The 18,031-nt window shown below is 39.6% G+C and overlaps 1 protein-coding gene across 28 annotated transcripts in view; it reads left to right on the top strand.

Annotated features, from left to right (window-relative positions):
• The window catches only part of KALRN (kalirin RhoGEF kinase), a 502,773-nt gene that overhangs the window by 225,468 nt on the left and 259,274 nt on the right, over nucleotides 1-18,031 (top strand). For all 28 annotated transcript variants that reach the window (XR_013953438.1, XR_013953439.1, XR_013953440.1 and 25 more), the window contains 2 exons: nucleotides 8,095-8,286; nucleotides 15,044-15,175. Coding sequence is in view for 25 of the 28 variants with exons in the window: in XM_080599249.1 (XP_080455375.1) it covers nucleotides 8,095-8,286; nucleotides 15,044-15,175 (324 nt within the window). In the remaining 3 variants the exon portion in view is untranslated. The remainder of the gene's footprint in view (nucleotides 1-8,094; nucleotides 8,287-15,043; nucleotides 15,176-18,031) is intronic.

Genomic DNA, 18,031 nt, shown 5'->3' with positions numbered 1-18,031 from the left:
CTAAAGCACTGTGCCTCACTAGGGCGATGCATAAAAGGAGAGGATGAGAAATGTTTATAATGTCTGTTATGTATTTATTTTGATTATAATTGAAATGAGCACTGAAAAATAGGCTCTAGGCAACTGATTGCTAAGCTTGCAATCACAAAGCCAACTAGCAAAACGCAGGGTAGAGCAGCCTCTGGATAGCAGTGCTGTTAACAGAATCCTGACGAATAAATGTGTCCTGGAGGTTAATGCGTTAAAAGTCATTTGGATTATGATAGATGTAAATTCAGTCATAATCCTTCACAAAGCATTGTCAGAAGAGTCAAGTTGGAAGACCTCCCTTTATCACTTTGGTGGTACTGCCTGGCATTATTTTTCTAAAAATATCCGGGAACTGAACTTGGAAAGAGATGATTGTTAATTGAAAATTAACGGGTGATGGCAAGGGTGCTGCCTAATGGAAGAAAACCTAATTTCCTCCATTATTCTTCCATCTGTCTCCAAGTGAACTTTTGGGATGAAGAATGCAAGGAAGTGAGACATTTGCAAAAATCGTGGGGTTCCTTCTGAGGGTGGCCATGGCTTCTAGCTGTGCTATCTCACCACTGCCAAGCCCTTGTCTGATAGAGCTGCCCAGGGGAGAAACCTTTTCTGTTTTGGGGCAGATGATGTGCCTCCCATTTTGCTGTCTCTGGTGTAAACCACTCATGTATAGTCATATGGAGGCCCATATGGTCAGCATGAGTGATACTGCAAAGAAGATTGTCATCTTCATCTCTTACGCACACAAGATCTGTGTGGAAGGGTGTCCATACTGGGCACCTTTAGCTTTCAACCTCTAAGTACAGTGAGAAATGGCACTCTGTTCTGCACTAATTAACTGGGCTGAAACGTATGAGCATGTGGCAGAACCCCTTGCTGAAAGGCCTGTATTCCAGTTATGTGTCTGCACAGTGGCCTTTTCAGGGGGTTTTCAGTTCCTGGGTTGCACAGGCTAGCAATCAAGATGAGTTTTCCAGCTTGGTGACGTTTTCTTGTGGAATTAAACAGGGCTGCTGTCTTGCAGAGGGCCAATCATCCTCTTTTTGGAATAGCTGGCATAAGGGTGACTGTATCAAGCTGAAAGGACATTCGGAAATTAGTGGAAAGGGGGTAATAACTTTAAGCTGCAGGCTCCTTGCATTAACCTGGCACTGCTGTTCCCATGTCAGTATAATGCTGCTGTCAGCAGCGATGCTGGTTTTTAGATGGAGTAAATTCTTTGTTAGAAAAACAGGGAGTGACTCCTGCTGTCCCCAAAAGTTGGCATTATGAAGATGAGGGTGTTAGCATGCAGGAGGCATCAGCTTGCTGCATGAGGGTGTTGGGCTGCATACTAGTCATTCTGACTGAGGCAAAGCATGCAGGAAGAGCAAAAGGACACTGAAGTTAAAGCAACACTTTCCTGGCCACAGCCCAGCTCCTGTGATAGATGGTAGTTGTCTCTTGGCACGCACGGGAGCTCTATGTGAGCACGTGGGAAGACAACAGGTAGTAAGGATGGAGCCTCTGCACTTCTTTAAGGCAAGAGCCAGTGATAGTCAGCAACAGACTTGGGACAGATAGATTTACTTGAACAAAGCAAATACGGAGGAAGGTGGGTGTAGATTCTGAGTGTGGTGGTAGGCCCTTGTGTGTCCCAAGCCTACACAGCAATCTGGTCTGTGTATTTTGTTATTTTTTTCTGAACATAAGTAGAAATAAGTAGTCGTGCGATTGCTACCACACAACTGCCTTTACACAGCTGTCTTGTTTTTATAGTAGTATCTTAGCGTACTTGTTCAAGCTACTGTTTGATTTCTGCCGAAGACTGTCTGAAAATGGCTAGTGCATGTGTGCCTATTATTTGATAATATTGATGTTGCAGTAAGAGGTCTAGGTTGTTGTGCTAGGTACACCATTCTTTGCCTTGCAGCATCTGTTGCCAAAGGCTCTACTTCTTCAGTTTTCATGTACATGAATTACTTCTGCACATTGGGAAGCTTCTGTTGTTAAGTTCCCACTGATAAATATTTGTAAACTTAAGGATTAGTATTAAGTAACATGACGCAGAAGGTGTGTGAGAGAAATATAGCTCTGGTGACTTATACTTAAGTACTCATTAGGAATTATAATTCAGTATTTTTCAATCTCTTCCTGTCATACCATTGGCTGCTAAGAGAAGATCACAGGAGTTCTTTCCTGTTCCTTTACCAAAAATGAGAGGGAGGGGTCCTTCAGACCTGTTTGCCATCCCAGGTAGAGTAGATTTATCCCCCTTGGTCTGAAAACTGAAGATTTTGAGTTTTAATAAACACACACATTCATATCTGATGAGCCTTCAAGCTTTCTCATGCTAATAACAAAACCAAAATATTTAGCTACCACTCTTCAGGCTCAAGATGTAGAGATTGGTTCAAGAATAATGACATTACAAACCCAGGTAAATGGTACTGCATTTTTTTTAGTGGTTTTTTGTTGTTTCTGAGTCTCTAGGGTGAACTAGATCATACTATTCACTTTTTCTCTGGATGTTTGCTATATAATTTTATTTTTGATAGAAATTTGCTGTATAATTTAACTAGATCATTTTTAAGCAGTATGTTAGTCACAGCAACTGTTAGACTGAGAACAGTTCAGCTATCATGAATCTGAGTAATGAAAAAATGTGATCTTGAAGCACTATTATTGGGCGTGAGGTTTCGGGTTGTTTGGTTTGGTTTTTTTGCCTTTTTTTTGTTTTTTTTCTTCAATACATTAAAATCAGTATTGAGAGAAGATGTAGGTAAGGGTGGCTGTATGTTTTACAGGGAGAAACCATACAGATTTCAGCAGAAGTTGGATCAGATCCTGGATCTTTTAAGGTCTTTTGTTTTCCTTATATTATGCTCAGTGCACCATAGGCCTGGCGTAACTAACAACATTTACAACATTTTTTCTCAGTTCCTCTAGAAGATGCACTCTCTGGGTGTTTATTAGGTCATTCCTTTTGTTGCATGCTCTTCCTAGGTATTCTGTGAACAAAGCTCCTTCTTGAATCAACAATGTTACTTTTTTAACAATAATAATTCTTTTAAAAGGAACAATATGGCATATGGAATGTGAAAAAGTTGTATTTGAGGTAATAAACTGTAGCATGGTAGTTTTCTTTCAAATAAGCACGGTAGATATTTTTTTCTGTGATTCAAGACAGTGCTTGTTTTTATTTCAGTTTCAAAATAAATTGTTGGTCTTTATCACAGCTGTTTAATATTTATACTGAAGCAATGCTACTTTTCACTAAGATGAATATTCAGCTCCACCATTTTGTGAGTAATCTCATTCCTCTAGTCAGTTTGATAGAGGAAAACCCTAGTGTTTCAATATGACGCAAAGCATATTGATCATAGCTCTGCACTTGGATATATGGTATGCGTATCACTTGTTCTGGACTGAAGTTATTTGTATTTCCTTTGCCAGAACTGTTCTGTGCCTGGATCTGTTAACCTCCTGAAAGAGTGAGTTATCACTTCCCATGGAGCATATGTAAATATGGCAGAGCTCACTGCTGCCCGTCCTGCTGTCAGGGAGGCAGTTGTCTGACACTAGATGGAGATGCATATTGTCCTAAGGAAGTCGCAATATATTTCATACGTTACAATTTTCCTCTAAAGGCTAATAATGTATTTTGAAAATTCCCAACATTTATCTTAAATGAACAGTATTTTTCTGTATGTAGGCTGAGCTAAAATGCCATCCAATATTATTCTGCAACACTCTAGATGTAATTGGCCTTGTTATAGAAACTTAAAGGTCTTAAAGATATCTCATGAGATTATTTTGTCACTGAAACATTCTGTTTTGGGTTTATGTGTTAGGTTCATTTTGCAGATGGTTTCTAAACTTACAGTAACACAGTGAAAGCTTTTCTTGCTTTTTTTTTTGCCTTTTTTAAACGAAGTCTTCAGCAATCAAACTTCACCTTCAGTTAATCTGCAAAACCCTTCTCTTGCAGCCCACATCCACTGCCACCACAATATCTCAGCTAGTTCTCTAGGAAATGAGATGAACACAGCCAAGTTTCTTGCAGACTTAATGCTTCTCACTGCTCATTTTTCTTTCAAGAGTGTAAGGTATTCTCAATATATGTGTAATAGAAGAAAGTAATGTTCCAGATAGAGTTGGAGGGTTTAATTAAGAGGGAAGGTCTCCCAGCATGATCGTTAGATGATCAGGTCTGAATTAGTGTTGTATTTCCCTGTGGGAGATCACTCCACAGCTGAACCACTACTACTGTCAGTGCTTACTGCTGATGGCTGTTATCCTAACAAGTGTTAGGGACTTTAGCAATGAACACATGCACTGGAAGGAACGGCTATGTTATAGACATTAGGTGTAAAAAGCAAGGCCTCATTTAGGTTACAGGAATGGACTAAGAGATGGTGGACACACACAAAAAAAACGGTATTCTGAATTTGAAAGGCGTTGCAGGTAGCCTTCCTAAACCGTCAAAGAAACTTGCGTATCATGTTGCTGATGCAATATACAGAGAATTTTTTCTTTTTTGTTTTGTTTGTCCACCGAGTGTTCTTTAGGAGTAAAAAAAATCCCCTTTCTTGCCTAGAATTTCGAACTTGAAATAAGTGGATGAAAAATTCCCTCCTGTTGTATTTGCAGACTTTCCAAAAGCAGTCCCTACATGTAGAATAAAGTTCTATCAATGATAAAGGAAATACGTTAGTCAAAACTTGGCTGTACCCTAGTATCACTACAACAATGTCAACTGAAGTGTTTTTGTCCTTACTTCTAGACATTAATATATGTTTTCTCATTGTTTGACCTATTGTATTCCTGTGTAGCCATAAATCAGCGATCCCTTGCAGTGCTCTTTGGGGGCACATCTCTGTTTTGAAGAAAAAGAGAAAGGAGGGGTGGGGGGAAGGAGAAGACTTAGGTTATATTTAAGGTGAAATTCTCTATAAACCTGCTAGTTTCCAGCCTAAAGGAAAAATAAAGTCACAGACATTAGTTGCTCAGTTTAATTTACATCCTGTTAGGATAAAAAGATCAGTGTAGTAATAATACAGAAGCTCTCGATTCATTCAGTTTTTAGAGATGAACAAACCAGAGGGAAAGGAAGGTTTAACTCTGTGAAATGTTGACAGTTGGCAGCACAGACTTTTGTTCCATTTTACTGGGAACATTACACATTGGCAGATAACGATGAAAGCAGCCAGTTTACAACTTTATTCTACTTCACAATGGAAATGTCTTGAGGTTTTTTTGTGGATTGTGATCAATTAAATATTTCCTCCTAAAACTGAATTCTAGAGTGCTTTGAAGCTGTATTGCATTTTATCTTGACCCACAACAGCAATCCAAATCTCCCTCACAATCCTGATCCCATAACTGTAACGTCTGATAGGATGTGCTATTCCAAATTTCAGTTTTTAAGTCTTCCCTGTGTCTTGGGTATCTGTGAGACCTTGGATGAGTATTGTGTGTCCAAGACCCACTTCAGTGTCACTGCCTCCCTGAGGTGTGACAGATAAAGGAGAAGGAAAGGATACCAGTGTTGCACAGTAGAAGATATCTGCATTACACTACCACTAGGAGCTGTACAGAAGAGCACACCATGTGTGACAGTCTGCTCTTGAATCCATTTATTATTCAGGAAGCACCAGGGGAAGCTATGGAGCCACTGTTTCCTGAGCCAGTTCCACTTGGTGCAGTAAGAACATAGGGTGAGCAAGTGACTTTCAAACTGCTCCTTGCTGGAGGAACTGTGGAGTTAGTGGGCTGGCTACGGGACAGCTTGGTACTTCTCCATGAGAAAGCTTCATCTAACAAAGTGAAATTTCCTCTATAAAAATCCTCATCTTTGTATAAACATATAAAAAAACCAGACATAACAATACATAAATCTCCCTAACTTTAAAAAAACAAACAAAAAAAAAAAAACAACAACAAAAAACCACCTGACTCCTCTAAGAACTAGGACTCTATTTGCTATACTTCAACTAATTGTACACTTATCCTTCTACTAGTTAGTATGTCTATATACTGTAGCTACAGGGATCCAAGGACTCCAGCTGTTTTCCTCCTATGGAATCATGCCCACTGTATTGCAGTGGCTGAGATAATTCTGTAGGGAAAAACAACAACAACAAAAAAAGGAAACCTATTTTTGACACAAAATCAAAAATTCTTCAGCAACATTGTTTTTCCTTCAAACACAAAGGAAAGCACACAAAGCAAAGGTCCATTTCTTCAGTTGGTGCACCTTGTCCAGTTTGTAGCAACTGTAGCAATATTATACTGCTTTCCACTAGAATTGCTGACCTGAAATGTTAAAAAATCATCTTTGCTGAGGCTTAGTCATGAAGGCTTTCTGGGAGAAAAGCTTTAAATATCTATTATTCTAAATTATGTTTAGAGGTGTTTGAATTTTAGATCACCAGCCACAGTCAAATCATAACTTTTTTTTAAATATATGTTAAACTCCAGGAAAAAAAAAAAAAGAAAAATTCATCAGTTTTCTTCTAACCATACAGGAAAAAAAAGTTTTGTTTCTTTAAAATTAATCTGACAACTTTTATTTAAATGAAATTTTTAAGAAAGGCTATGAGGTAAGGGAAAAACTAAAATTGGAGGCTGGGTACTGCTTTGTCGGTGTAATTCATGTCACAGCTTTCCCAGTCATGGTTTTACTAGGAGAGCAGTCTGGTTGTGAGGACTGTGGTCACATCCCTCGTTACTTTAGCACCTACAGGTGTGGTTAGTGTATATACTTTGTAGTTATCCAACAGGCTTCACAGACATACATTGCCCTGCTTCACAACTTAGTTTGGAGCTGTGCCTGCCTCAGCCTTGCTCTGTGTTTCATATTTGGATTGGCAGATACCTTTCTACATGGTGCTCCTACCCACTATGATGAGATCCTGCTCCAGAAAACATTTCAACCTCCAATTTATTGAAAACGTTTCAACCTCCAATTTATTATTTGCCCGTGAGTAGTGCTGTAAAAATCATCTGGGCTCTGTCTGCCCTTGTGTGTAGGGGTCTTACAGATTCCACTCTGAAATTCCTAAAGCCCTTTTGAAGTAGCTCAGCGAGATGAAAAGCAGTGAGTCGGTACTAGCAAAACATCTCAAATGCTGGGATGTTCCTTTCTCCCAGTGAAAGCAGAGAAAGGAGAAGTGTTTACATCAAGTGACAATCCAGAAATCTGCAAGACAGCTGTCATTTTTCTCTTGATAGTGCATCTGTGTATGACATTGTCATGGTGGCCGTTTATTTTTAGACTTACGTTCCAGTGCTTGGGGTATTGTAGTGTAGTTAGAGCTGTCCACAGTCCGGTTTGAGAAAGACCTATCCTTCCACTGCTTTGAGGCTTAGTAAGAACCATCATGGAGAAGTCTTGTGAAGGAATAGAAAATAGCCTTTTAGTAGGCTTTATGAATCCTTCTAAATTCACAATGTAGCTAAATGGTATCTCTGCTGGAGAACAGCTTAAAATAACCTACAGAAAAGGTAACATTTTAACTAAAGAATATAACATAATAGTTATTTGTATGGAAACTTATTTTTCTATAGAATATCCTTATGAGCTCTTTTAAATTCTATAACATTTTTACATTTGTTGACACTGCATGTCTATAAAGGATTGTCAGAGAGGTCTTAAAGGATAGAAAGCAAATATTTCATTTGTAAATATGTGGACTTAACACCTAGAAAGATTAAGTAATTCAACAGAAATATCAAGAATAAGATAGAAGCAATGAGTAAACCCCAACAGGTGAATAAATAGCTAATGTACAACAAATAGTTTTACCTAAATAAATACAGAAAAAAATAAACTGAAGAAGAAGCAGGGAGAGATAACAGTGGTAGATAATGGCATAGATGTGCAAAAAGATTCCTGGGGGATGTATTTTTAGAGTGGAAGGTAGTATGCCTGCTATTCATGCATATTTAAACGGGTGGTTGATTGCTCTCACCGAACTGCTCGGCTTTTCTCCAGCTGATGGTGTTTGGAATACGTAATGAAGGCAGAGGGTGGTCACGGTTCTTCCTGCTCTTTATTTATGTGTGCTTTTTAATTTTCAGAACGCCTATGTCAACATCAATCGGATCATGTCTGTTGCATCCAGGCTTTCTGAGGCAGGCCATTATGCATCCCAGCAAATTAAACAAATTTCTACCCAGCTGGATCAAGAGTGGAAGAGTTTTGCTGCAGCCCTGGATGAGCGCAGCACTATCTTAGCCATGTCTGCTGTCTTTCACCAGAAAGCTGAACAGGTGAGCTGCTTTTGTGACTGGCAAAGTGGTCCACTGCCACTTTGATAACAGTGATGCTGCAATTATTACCTGATGGCTTTTGGCTTATATACAGTGAGGTTAAAATTTTTGTTCCTGGTGGACCAGTGTCTCAAACACAAACAGCAACGTTCCCACCCCCCCCCCCCCCCCCCCTCAGAATTGGCATGCGTTTTCTGAGTGGATAAGAAAATATGTTTTTGCCTTAGTGTTGAGATCTGGTGATAACTGAAGTACTCTGGTGCAGTAACGTGCTGTCTTGTTTCTGTTGTCTAATATTTAATCAGTGCTGTGGATAAAGTCGGGATTATTATGGTCAAGAAAACAGTATGTATCTACATTCATATGTATATGTGGTATGTGCACAGAAATATTCACAGGTATAACATAGACCTATACCAGCAGACAATTTCCAGGAGCCAAGGCATATTACTGTTAATGAAACTTACAAAATTTAGTCCACCATCTATTCCTGTAGCATTCTCCATTGCCCCAGATTTTGTTAGGCCTCAACAAGAGACAACTAGGAGCATCCCAGATAATTTTCTGTCCCTGAACTCTGGTTTGCATCTTTAACAACTACCAGAATTGTTCCATAATTTCATGGCTAAAAACAGACTTAAAATGTGTCAGTGAATAAACCTGCTCTTTTACACCTAAACTAGATTCATTTAATAGTGATGGTTCAACTTTGGTTATATGTTGATTACATTCATTTTCCATTGGCAAATGGTGCTTTGAGGCTCTCTTCAGTGCTGTTGTGCACTTGTTTTTTCCAAGTAGTTTATGTTAAAGCTACTAAGTGGCTGTGGTTGATATTTATATAATAACCCATACTTCAAGTGGCTGAAGAAGAAATCATTACTGATAAGCCAGAAACTGTGCCTTGTAAGTCAGAATGTATGTATGGAAATGTTTAGCTAAAACAGTAAAGATTTTCTTTATTGTTTGTTTCTGAGCAGAGAATTATCATGGATTTTTCTTTATTTTCTGTTTCCTACTGTCAGCAGACCATAGCACAGAGCAATTACTCACCCTACTGGGCACTTACTCATGTAAGCACGCTCATTGGCTTTGATGAGACTGATACACTAACAAGATGACCAGTACAAGTACATTCATCTCAGTATAATGGGCACTGTAAAGTGTAGTTGTAGACTTAATACTGATAATTGCCTGTCATTGTATGTTCATAGAGAAAAATCAAAAAAGAATTTATATCCAGTCTATAATCTTAATGAGAATGATAGAAGGTTTATTAATGAACTAGTTCTTTTTTGTTTGCTTTGGTTTGGTGTTTGTTTGTTTTGGGGGTTGTTTTGCTTGTTTACAAGCAATCCCCTATTTTTCTGAAGTGTTGGTCTTGTTTGCAATTTATGAGGAGTTGCCAAGGTATTTTGTAGCACAAAAGGCAATAAAACAGAAAGCTGTACTAAGCAGTCTGTCAGCTAAAGGTGAATTTTTTTGTCACTCTACCCTTTGAATACTGTCAAAGTGGATATTTTGCTTCTGCCTTAACTTGAAAAAAAGCACCACTAATGTCACTTTCAGCTTTGGTTTTTTATTTTACAATGGAATGGATGGGGCTGAAAAACTTAGTCCTCCCTTGGCACCTCTATAAAAGGAGCTGAATTTTCTTCTGCTTGACAGAAGACAGTCTCTCATTATTAGGCAGACAGGAGAGTTTGCTAATTCTGAACAGCAGTCACTCCTCACTTGCAATTCAGTGGGACGTAAGTGCTGATCTCAAGCCTGTAGGCTCAGACTGCTGGAAGAAGGGGAATGTGGGAGTCAGTGTGTCCATTAGCCAAGGCTGAAGTGTTGGTCCTGCTTCAGTAACTGTGGTAGAATAAAGCAGTGACTTGTGTGCTAGTAATTTAGTCATTTGACCTCTGTATAGTATAAAAAGTGAGGTGTTTGGGATTTGTTCACTAACAGACCAAATCTGTGATCTATCAAGCCTTCATTCCAAATGTAGTCCTTTTATTATATGGCATCACCGAGGGTTGTGGTGGTGGCTTGTTTTTTTTGTTGTTGTTTTACTTTTTAAACTCAGATCAGAGCTTCCTCATTTTACAATAAATAAGGTTTATATCTCTGAAACAAAGATGTAGATAAACCCACTACTTCCTCTGCTCTAGATCAAATCTTGTTTTTGCTCCCTCTGTTCTGTTGTTAGTGGTAGTACTGATGCAGATCCAACCGTTTTTCCCACAGCATGCCCCTGCCTCCCCATACCAGTCTGATATGCAGATTGTCTTTCCATCTCCAGTGCGATAAGCCACTACCATCTCTTTATTCTGTCCCTCCTACTGATTAAAGTTCTCCATGATGCCAATAGGAAGCAAGTCTTAGTAAGATCATAATCTTTCAGCCTTTGGCACACCACAGCCTGCAAGGAAGTTGTTGGCTTGGGACAGAGATTTATGAAAAGCTCTATGATATCTTATAATATGCAAGCTGAGCAGGAAACAACTTCTTTTTCAAGGTCTCTTCCTAAAGACCCCACACAGCACACTGTACAGAATACAATCTGTCTGGTTTGGAAGGATGAAAGGCTGAGTCAACCCTGCTGGGAATTGAACCTCACATCTGTCTTCACGTGCCTCAGAATCACGTTGCTTGCCTGGCTCTCACAGCAGATACATGTGGCATGTTGAATTGAACTTGGCTGAATGAGTTCCTGGATCAAAGCTTGTTTTTTGCTTTGTCTCTTTCTTTTCCTTCTCTGTATGCGTTTTTGTGCACACGTGTGTCTTCCTTATTTTTTTTAAACATAATTTATACGTACCAAACCATCATCAAGAAAATGCCAAAGAAAAGTGGGGGAAAAAAAAGAAAGGAAGGAAAGAAAAGACAAATGTTGCCAACTCAGCCTCCAGCCAAGCTTTCTTCAGCATGTGTGTTTGATCAAAACTAGTAAACTAAACTCCAAATACCTACTGTGTCCAGGTGAAGGCACAACTTGGGATACTCAATGGAGGTGTTTCCCAAATGTCCCTTAATTCTGCCTGGTACAAATATTTCTTTTTTTTGCTCTTCTCATGTTAGCATGGAAAGATATTCTAGAGCAAAAGAGAATCTGCTTCTGTATCTTTGGGTATATCTGTGGCTATTCAAAGTTGCAAGAGAATGCGCCTTATCTCAATGATTTTGAGAGAGCTGTGCTGAGTTATACCAGAGGAGACTCTGGCCCACTGAGTGCCAGATGGCAGAAGCAGACATACTACGTGTCCTCCCCTTTCTTAGTTGCAATCTCTGAAAGTGTGCTGAAGTATTAATAAGATGCTCACATCTCAGATTTTGTCAGAATGAACAAATTAATGTTTTCAATCATCTGAGAGATCCAAACCAATTAATTCTGGGCCAGAGTCTACCCTCAGAAGTACACCAGCAGAATTACTATTTAAAGTAGTTGGTGTTGGGTACATACACTAGATATCCATGCTGATTCTCTGAAAACTGACCCCCGACTATTCATTTCATATTACCTTACTCCCCAGCCAGGAATACTACTGTTCTCATCTCTGTCTGGATCCCTCTCAGCACATCCTGGAGTCCTCTATTTGAGGAAAGCAAATGAAAAAGAGAAGAAAACAAAAAAGGGAGGAAGAATTTGAGGAAAGGAAAAGCCAGTTGACATCTGTGAGATGCAGGGATAAAAACAAGATAACTTCTGCATTAGGTAGGCAAAGGAAATTCCAGAAACAACATCAGGAAGCATACAGTTAACCTCATAAAAATAAAAAAAAATCAGGGCATCAATAGATATTTTAGGCCACTGAAAAAAACAATTCATTTGTTGCCTTCCCATCTTTCCCCACAGACCTTATGGAGATCCATCTCAGGATGACAAAGGCAGACTAGAGTCTGTTTTTAATTTTTCTGGGCCTAGGAGAACCACCCTGGTTATGCCACAGTTCCCAGGTGAAGGCCTAGCAAGCAGCAAGCAAGGACTGTGCAAAAAGGTGAAGGAATATGGACTACAAAATGACAGAGCTGTGTTTTGGAGCAGCCATGTGATCCAGAATAGGAGTCACCATGGAGAACTTGAAAGAAGTTGCCTAAGAAGCCATTACTACCTGACCTAATATAGAATTTGCGACTTAGGTGAATAGGTTGTGAGCTAGGAGTAAGTGTGGGTCATTACTTTAAAGTTACTTTTGGATTACATCAGAGGCACAAAGATACCTTAGGGAAACTTTTGATTTTAGGAGAGATTTTTCTTAATCTTTCCTCAAGTCTTGAAAAACATGTAGAATTATTGGAGTCTGTCATTTCAAATCATATTTAGGCAGCTTTTATGTTCCCAGTAGGAGCTATTCTAGTCTAAGGGCTAACTAGAAACTTAAGCAATTAATTTAAATGCTATTGAGTATCCACTAGACAGTAACAGTTCCTTTTCTGACCTCACAGTTAGCAATTTACAATTTTAAATTTCTTTTTTTAACTCAAACAGTGACTTTGTTATATGAATGTGCTTCTAGCATGAAGGGTTACATAGAATAAAGTTGATCAGGTCTGCCACAGTAAGTGAAAAGTAATAAAAATTAACATAGCTTCTTTTTTCAAAATACCCAAATTCCAATGTTGTGAACTAATGCTTTGCAAAAATTGTTTAAAAAAAAAAACTGCTCTCTGCATCAATCTCCACGTAGACCACCACTTCAGGGTATCAGAGTAAAACACTGACAAGCTATATTTCTTAAAAATTCTTAAAAGAGAGGATATCAACTGCTCCTGCTGGTGGTGGTACTAGCGAAATTGCTGATGTAATTGCTGATGTGATGTTCTCTATATACAATTGATAAACAGAAGAAAGAGATGTGAGACAACCAGGTGTGAATGCACTTTCATTCATCTTCTTGAGGTGTCTTCCACCTACGCTGCAAATCACATTCTGGAGACATGGCAGTATATGAGAAACGGGTCTATAAGTGCTTGTACAAAAATTGGTAGAATTTGGCCATTTACATAAGAGCCATAACTGTGTGATTTCAGCAGCAGGAACACTGGTCTATAAGGTGTAAAGATCTTTTGTTCCCTCTGTTCACCAAGAGGTTTATGTAACAGCTCTAGAAAGTATTGGTCTCAGCTCCATGCTCTTAAAATTGCATAGGAAATTATGTGAATCCCACTAGCTTAGCAAAAAAGATGATGACTTCAGCTTCATGCAGGAGTGTTTGCGAATTTCATCTTAAGAGATTCAACAAATCAGTAGTCGAATCAACACAAGAGAACCTGCCATCCTTGATTCCAGTCTTCTAGAAAGCAGAGTTTTCACTGGTAGATTTGTACCTTGTAGATATGAATGTTTAGGAATTTATCTTTGTTATTGAATCTTTGTACACTGAAAAGTATTTACAATGCAAACACTTTATAGCCTTGATTACACAGCAGTGTGGTGAATAGCTTTACACTGCTAATAAAAAAGGATGCTGATGCCAGAACCAGAGTCAAATTGAAATTCTTTACTTTGAATCTCACAGCCCTTCATGCTGTGAGTTAGTGCTTTACTAACAAGCCACAGGTGAACGCTTCAGGAGCGGATAAAGCTGTGGTCCTGGGGGTGGTTTTGCAGCATTATACATTCACCCTACAGGGCACTGCATCTGTTGTATAATTAGCTGTTCTTTTTTATTTTTATAAATAGCCCTGAAGTATGGCAGGCTGGCTTAACAGCAAGATGGAGGAAGAGAAAATATTAATGAGTAGTAATGAGGTGGCATTAGGCAGTCAGTATGGACAAAATATGAGCATGTTAGGTGCTGTGTTGTTGAAGTAGGCTCTGTTTAAAAGAAAAGGAGGATGGGAACCTTACAGACTAAATTCCACTCTTTTACAGAACAGGCAGCCTCCGGGAGAGCTTCCCCAATGTGTTCTGCCAAAGTGCATCAGCACTGCTCAGGAGGCCTTTAAGAGTGGAAAAAATTTTTTCCATCCCTCTGCTCCCCAAGCCTGTTCCATTTCTGGCTCTCTGTTAAGGCTTCCAACCAAGGTGCTAACCCATATCTATTGCAATGGCAATGATTTTTTTTTTTCTCCCTTTTTGTGGATGTCTGCCCACCAGGAACTGGACTGAGACCAGCAGCTCATTTTGCATTGGCTGCCTGACAGCCATCAGATGGTAATGATATCTGATCGCTGCTGACCTGGGCCAGAATCAAATGTGTGACCCAGAGGTTAAAGCCTTGGTATCCTATTAGCCATCCCACTGAGCTGGTGCTGAGGTGGGAGCTACTTGAATACAAACTGTCTGTCTATCACTGAAATGCATGTCAGCATTGATTTTAGTGGGAGTTTTGTATTGCCCAAATTAGCAGTGTTAAGTACAGGTAAGTGACCAAGGGAAGTTGGCAGCTGAGATGATGGTAAATACAGCTGGATGTGTAACTGTGTACTCCTGTGCCTCATGCTGATGTTTTTTTTAAAATGTTGCAGCCTCCCTGCTTGGTGTGCAAAGTCTCTTAGAATGGATGTTTCCTTAACCTGGTTAAAGAAGTTAGTTTTTAATCAAGAAGAAACAGAATATGTTACCTTTGGATATAGGTGTTCTTCAGGCATTTGAAGGGGTGATAGGAATGTGCTGTAACAGGGTGCCCATATGGACCCCTTATAACTGTGATGTTCTCCTTGGTCCAAGCTACAGTCATCTGTGGCACTCTGCAAAGTTTTCTAAAGTTGACAGTGCTGAGATGTTCTGTGTCGCTGTTGCTCATTGTTTCTGGAATTGTTTCAGTTCCTTTCAGGTGTGGATGCCTGGTGTAAAATGTGCAGTGAAGGAGGGCTCCCCTCTGAGATGCAAGACCTGGAACTGGCCATCCATCACCATCAGACCCTGTATGAGCAAGTAACACAGGCATACACCGAGGTACGTGTTTCCCAGAGGGTAATGTATCTCCTAAGTGATAAGACACTTGATTGGGAGGTTGGCTTTTCCAAATGAGATAGGTTTGTATTCCATTGTTGCAACTCTTTCGAAGGAGGAGTCAAATCTACCTCCTCCCAGGCTGTAGGATTCTGGGGAGTCACAGTAATCTTGTCAAAAGGGTGCACCAGGACAATCTAGGGGACAAACCCAAATGGAAATGGAATCTGGAACTACTGTTGGCACCCCAAGGAAGAACAGTGTACCTGGAACCCCCAGGAAGAACAAGTAGCCCCTCACTACAAGAAGGACATGGAGGTGCTTGAGAGAGTCCAGAGAAGGGCAGCGAAGCTGGTGAGGGGTCTGGAGAACAAGTCTTATGAGGAGCGGCTGAGGGAGCTGGGATTGTTCAGCCTGGAGAAGAGGAGGCTCAGGGGCAACCTTATCGCTCTCTATAGGTACATTAAAGGAGGCTGTAGCGAGGTAGGGGTTGGTCTATTCTCCCACGTGCCTGGTGACAGGACGAGGGGGAATGGGCTAAAGTTGCGCCAGGGGAGGTTTAGGTTGGATATTAGGAAGGACTTCTTTACCAAAAGGGTTGTTAGGCATTGGAATGGGCTGCCCAGGGAGGTGGTTGAGTCACCATCCCTGGAGGTCTTTAAGAGATGTTTAGATGTTGAACTTAGTGATGTGGTTTAATGGAGGACTTAGTGTTAGGTCAGAGGTTGGACTTGGTGATCTTGGAGGTCTCTTCCAACCTAGACTATTCTGTGATTCTGTGAACAGCTTCACTGCCTTTGCTGAAGTGGAAACCCATTTAAGATGGCAATAGCTTTACTCCTGTTGCATTTCTACTATGAATGAGTCATGACACAGGTATGCAGATGGAAACTGAGGATGGCAAAGGCTTCTTGCTTCAAAGTATGAAGTCACAGAGATGCCAGGTCCTCATTATAAAGAATGCTGTGAAAGAAAGAGATTTAGATGTATTTAGATGTCCAGCTCTTGCTCTGTTCATCATGTTCTTGGAAGAATATATAGAATAAAATGCAGGAGAAAACTATTTGCTATTCGGGGGTTGGTGGTACACATACATGGTGAAGTTGTTCAGATACCACGTAAGTGATGTTAAATAGTAATCTCCTATTTTCTGAATAACTGGAAGAATTTGAGTGTTAATCATTAGAGCAATTCTGGGTTGTAATCATGAAGGAGCAGTTCCTAATTCAGTACTCAGACAGGCTTCTCAGGAGCAGTAGCTTGTGTGAGCAAACGCAGAACAGCCCAGTTGACCTCCAGTTACAACCATGAGTTTTATACATGTGTCTAGTCAGAAACTAAGGTTTTCTGATGGCACTTAAAAATACTTTTAAAAAGTAAGTCAAATGGGGGTTAAATAAAAAATAATGTTTGAAACTGGCATTTTGTTTAGGAGTCCCAGATTTAGTTTTTATGAAAAGAAAATTGATTTAAAACACAAAAGCAACCTTAAAAATGCATATTACTTTTACTGATGCTTCCTCAGAAAGCTACAGATCATCACAGACACAGCTGTTTAAAACACTTCTGTATTATTTAACTAATAAGCACATTTTTAAACAGTCTGTAGAACTGCCAGAGAGGTTACAGTCTGTTATTTCTGAAATGTTAATTCCTTTGACTACAGCTACATGGTGAGCTGAAAAGCCTAGATTAGATTTAAGAGTTCTGCCTCCTATCCACATGCCCGTATCTCCAATGCAGACAATGCCTCTTGCCTGTAGAATTTAATGTCTTCACTCAGAGCTCTCTATGATGGGATGAAAATGGTAGCTTTCTCTTTCGTTTCTTTTCCTGTGGAGTCATTGAAAATGTTTTTACTTCTGTAATTGTAAGATATTTGAAATGGAATGCACGTTGCATGAAATAAACATCTAAATCTGGATGTAGGGGCCTCTTCTGTTCTAATGCAGAGAAAAATGAAGCGTTTCACGTACTCTGCAGGAACCCAAGAAGAAATGCCCAAGGAATTTTAGAAAAAAAAAATCTTTTTTTCCATCTTAGCATGGTTATAGCCGTAATTGTTTGCTTCTTTCCTTTATTGACCATGAGTGAAGCTCAAAAATAGTGAAGGCAGAGACCATGGGTCTGATATGCAATCCACAGCTAAGCAATCCTCTTCTACCCTGCTGGTAACACCAAAAAGGTTCTCTTCAGTCAGGTTTGAGCTATGTTGATGGTAAGACTCTTGTTCAGTGTGACTTGATTAACTGTATTAACTGAATTTTACCGTCTGTTCCCAGAGACATGATATATTTGCTCTAAAGACCCATTTTTTTTCCTAGTGTAAATTGTAGCTGTCTCACAGATGGCACCATTAGTCTAGTCAGTGGCAAGGCTTTGGAGGTATTGCTGACCCAATATATAGGATGTTTACGGATCATAGCTTATCCACTAGTTATGCATACAACTTCCATGGAGATTATTGCATTAGCACAATAAAATCTAGCTTTTAGGGTTAACCCAAGGACATGCAATGTCTTACAGAAGCATTTGCATACAGCACACCCTATCCCTTTTCCCATCATGAAGTCAAAATGCAGGAATATCACCAAATGACAGGAGTATGTACATCTCACATGATGAGTTAAACCTTTCCAGAGAGTCCAGGCAATTCTGTACTTTTCAAAATAAGAAAGAAATGGTCAAGTTTGCTTTGACAAACAGCACTGGCACTTAGACATCACTGGGGCTGCAAGTTATGCTGGGTGTAGATCCATTAATGTTAAGACTTTTGCAGCACTTTTTAAAAACGTAAGTGATGCAACTAAACTGAGTTGTTGATGTTTGTGACCTTGCACAGTCCCTGAAAAATTCAGA

Source organism: Anser brachyrhynchus (genome assembly GCF_964034855.1).
Source record: "Anser brachyrhynchus genome assembly, chromosome: 7".
Lineage (NCBI taxonomy): Eukaryota > Metazoa > Chordata > Aves > Anseriformes > Anatidae > Anser > Anser brachyrhynchus.
The sequence above is the reverse complement of the archived record's forward strand: the minus strand, read 5'-3'. Positions and strand labels throughout refer to the sequence as shown.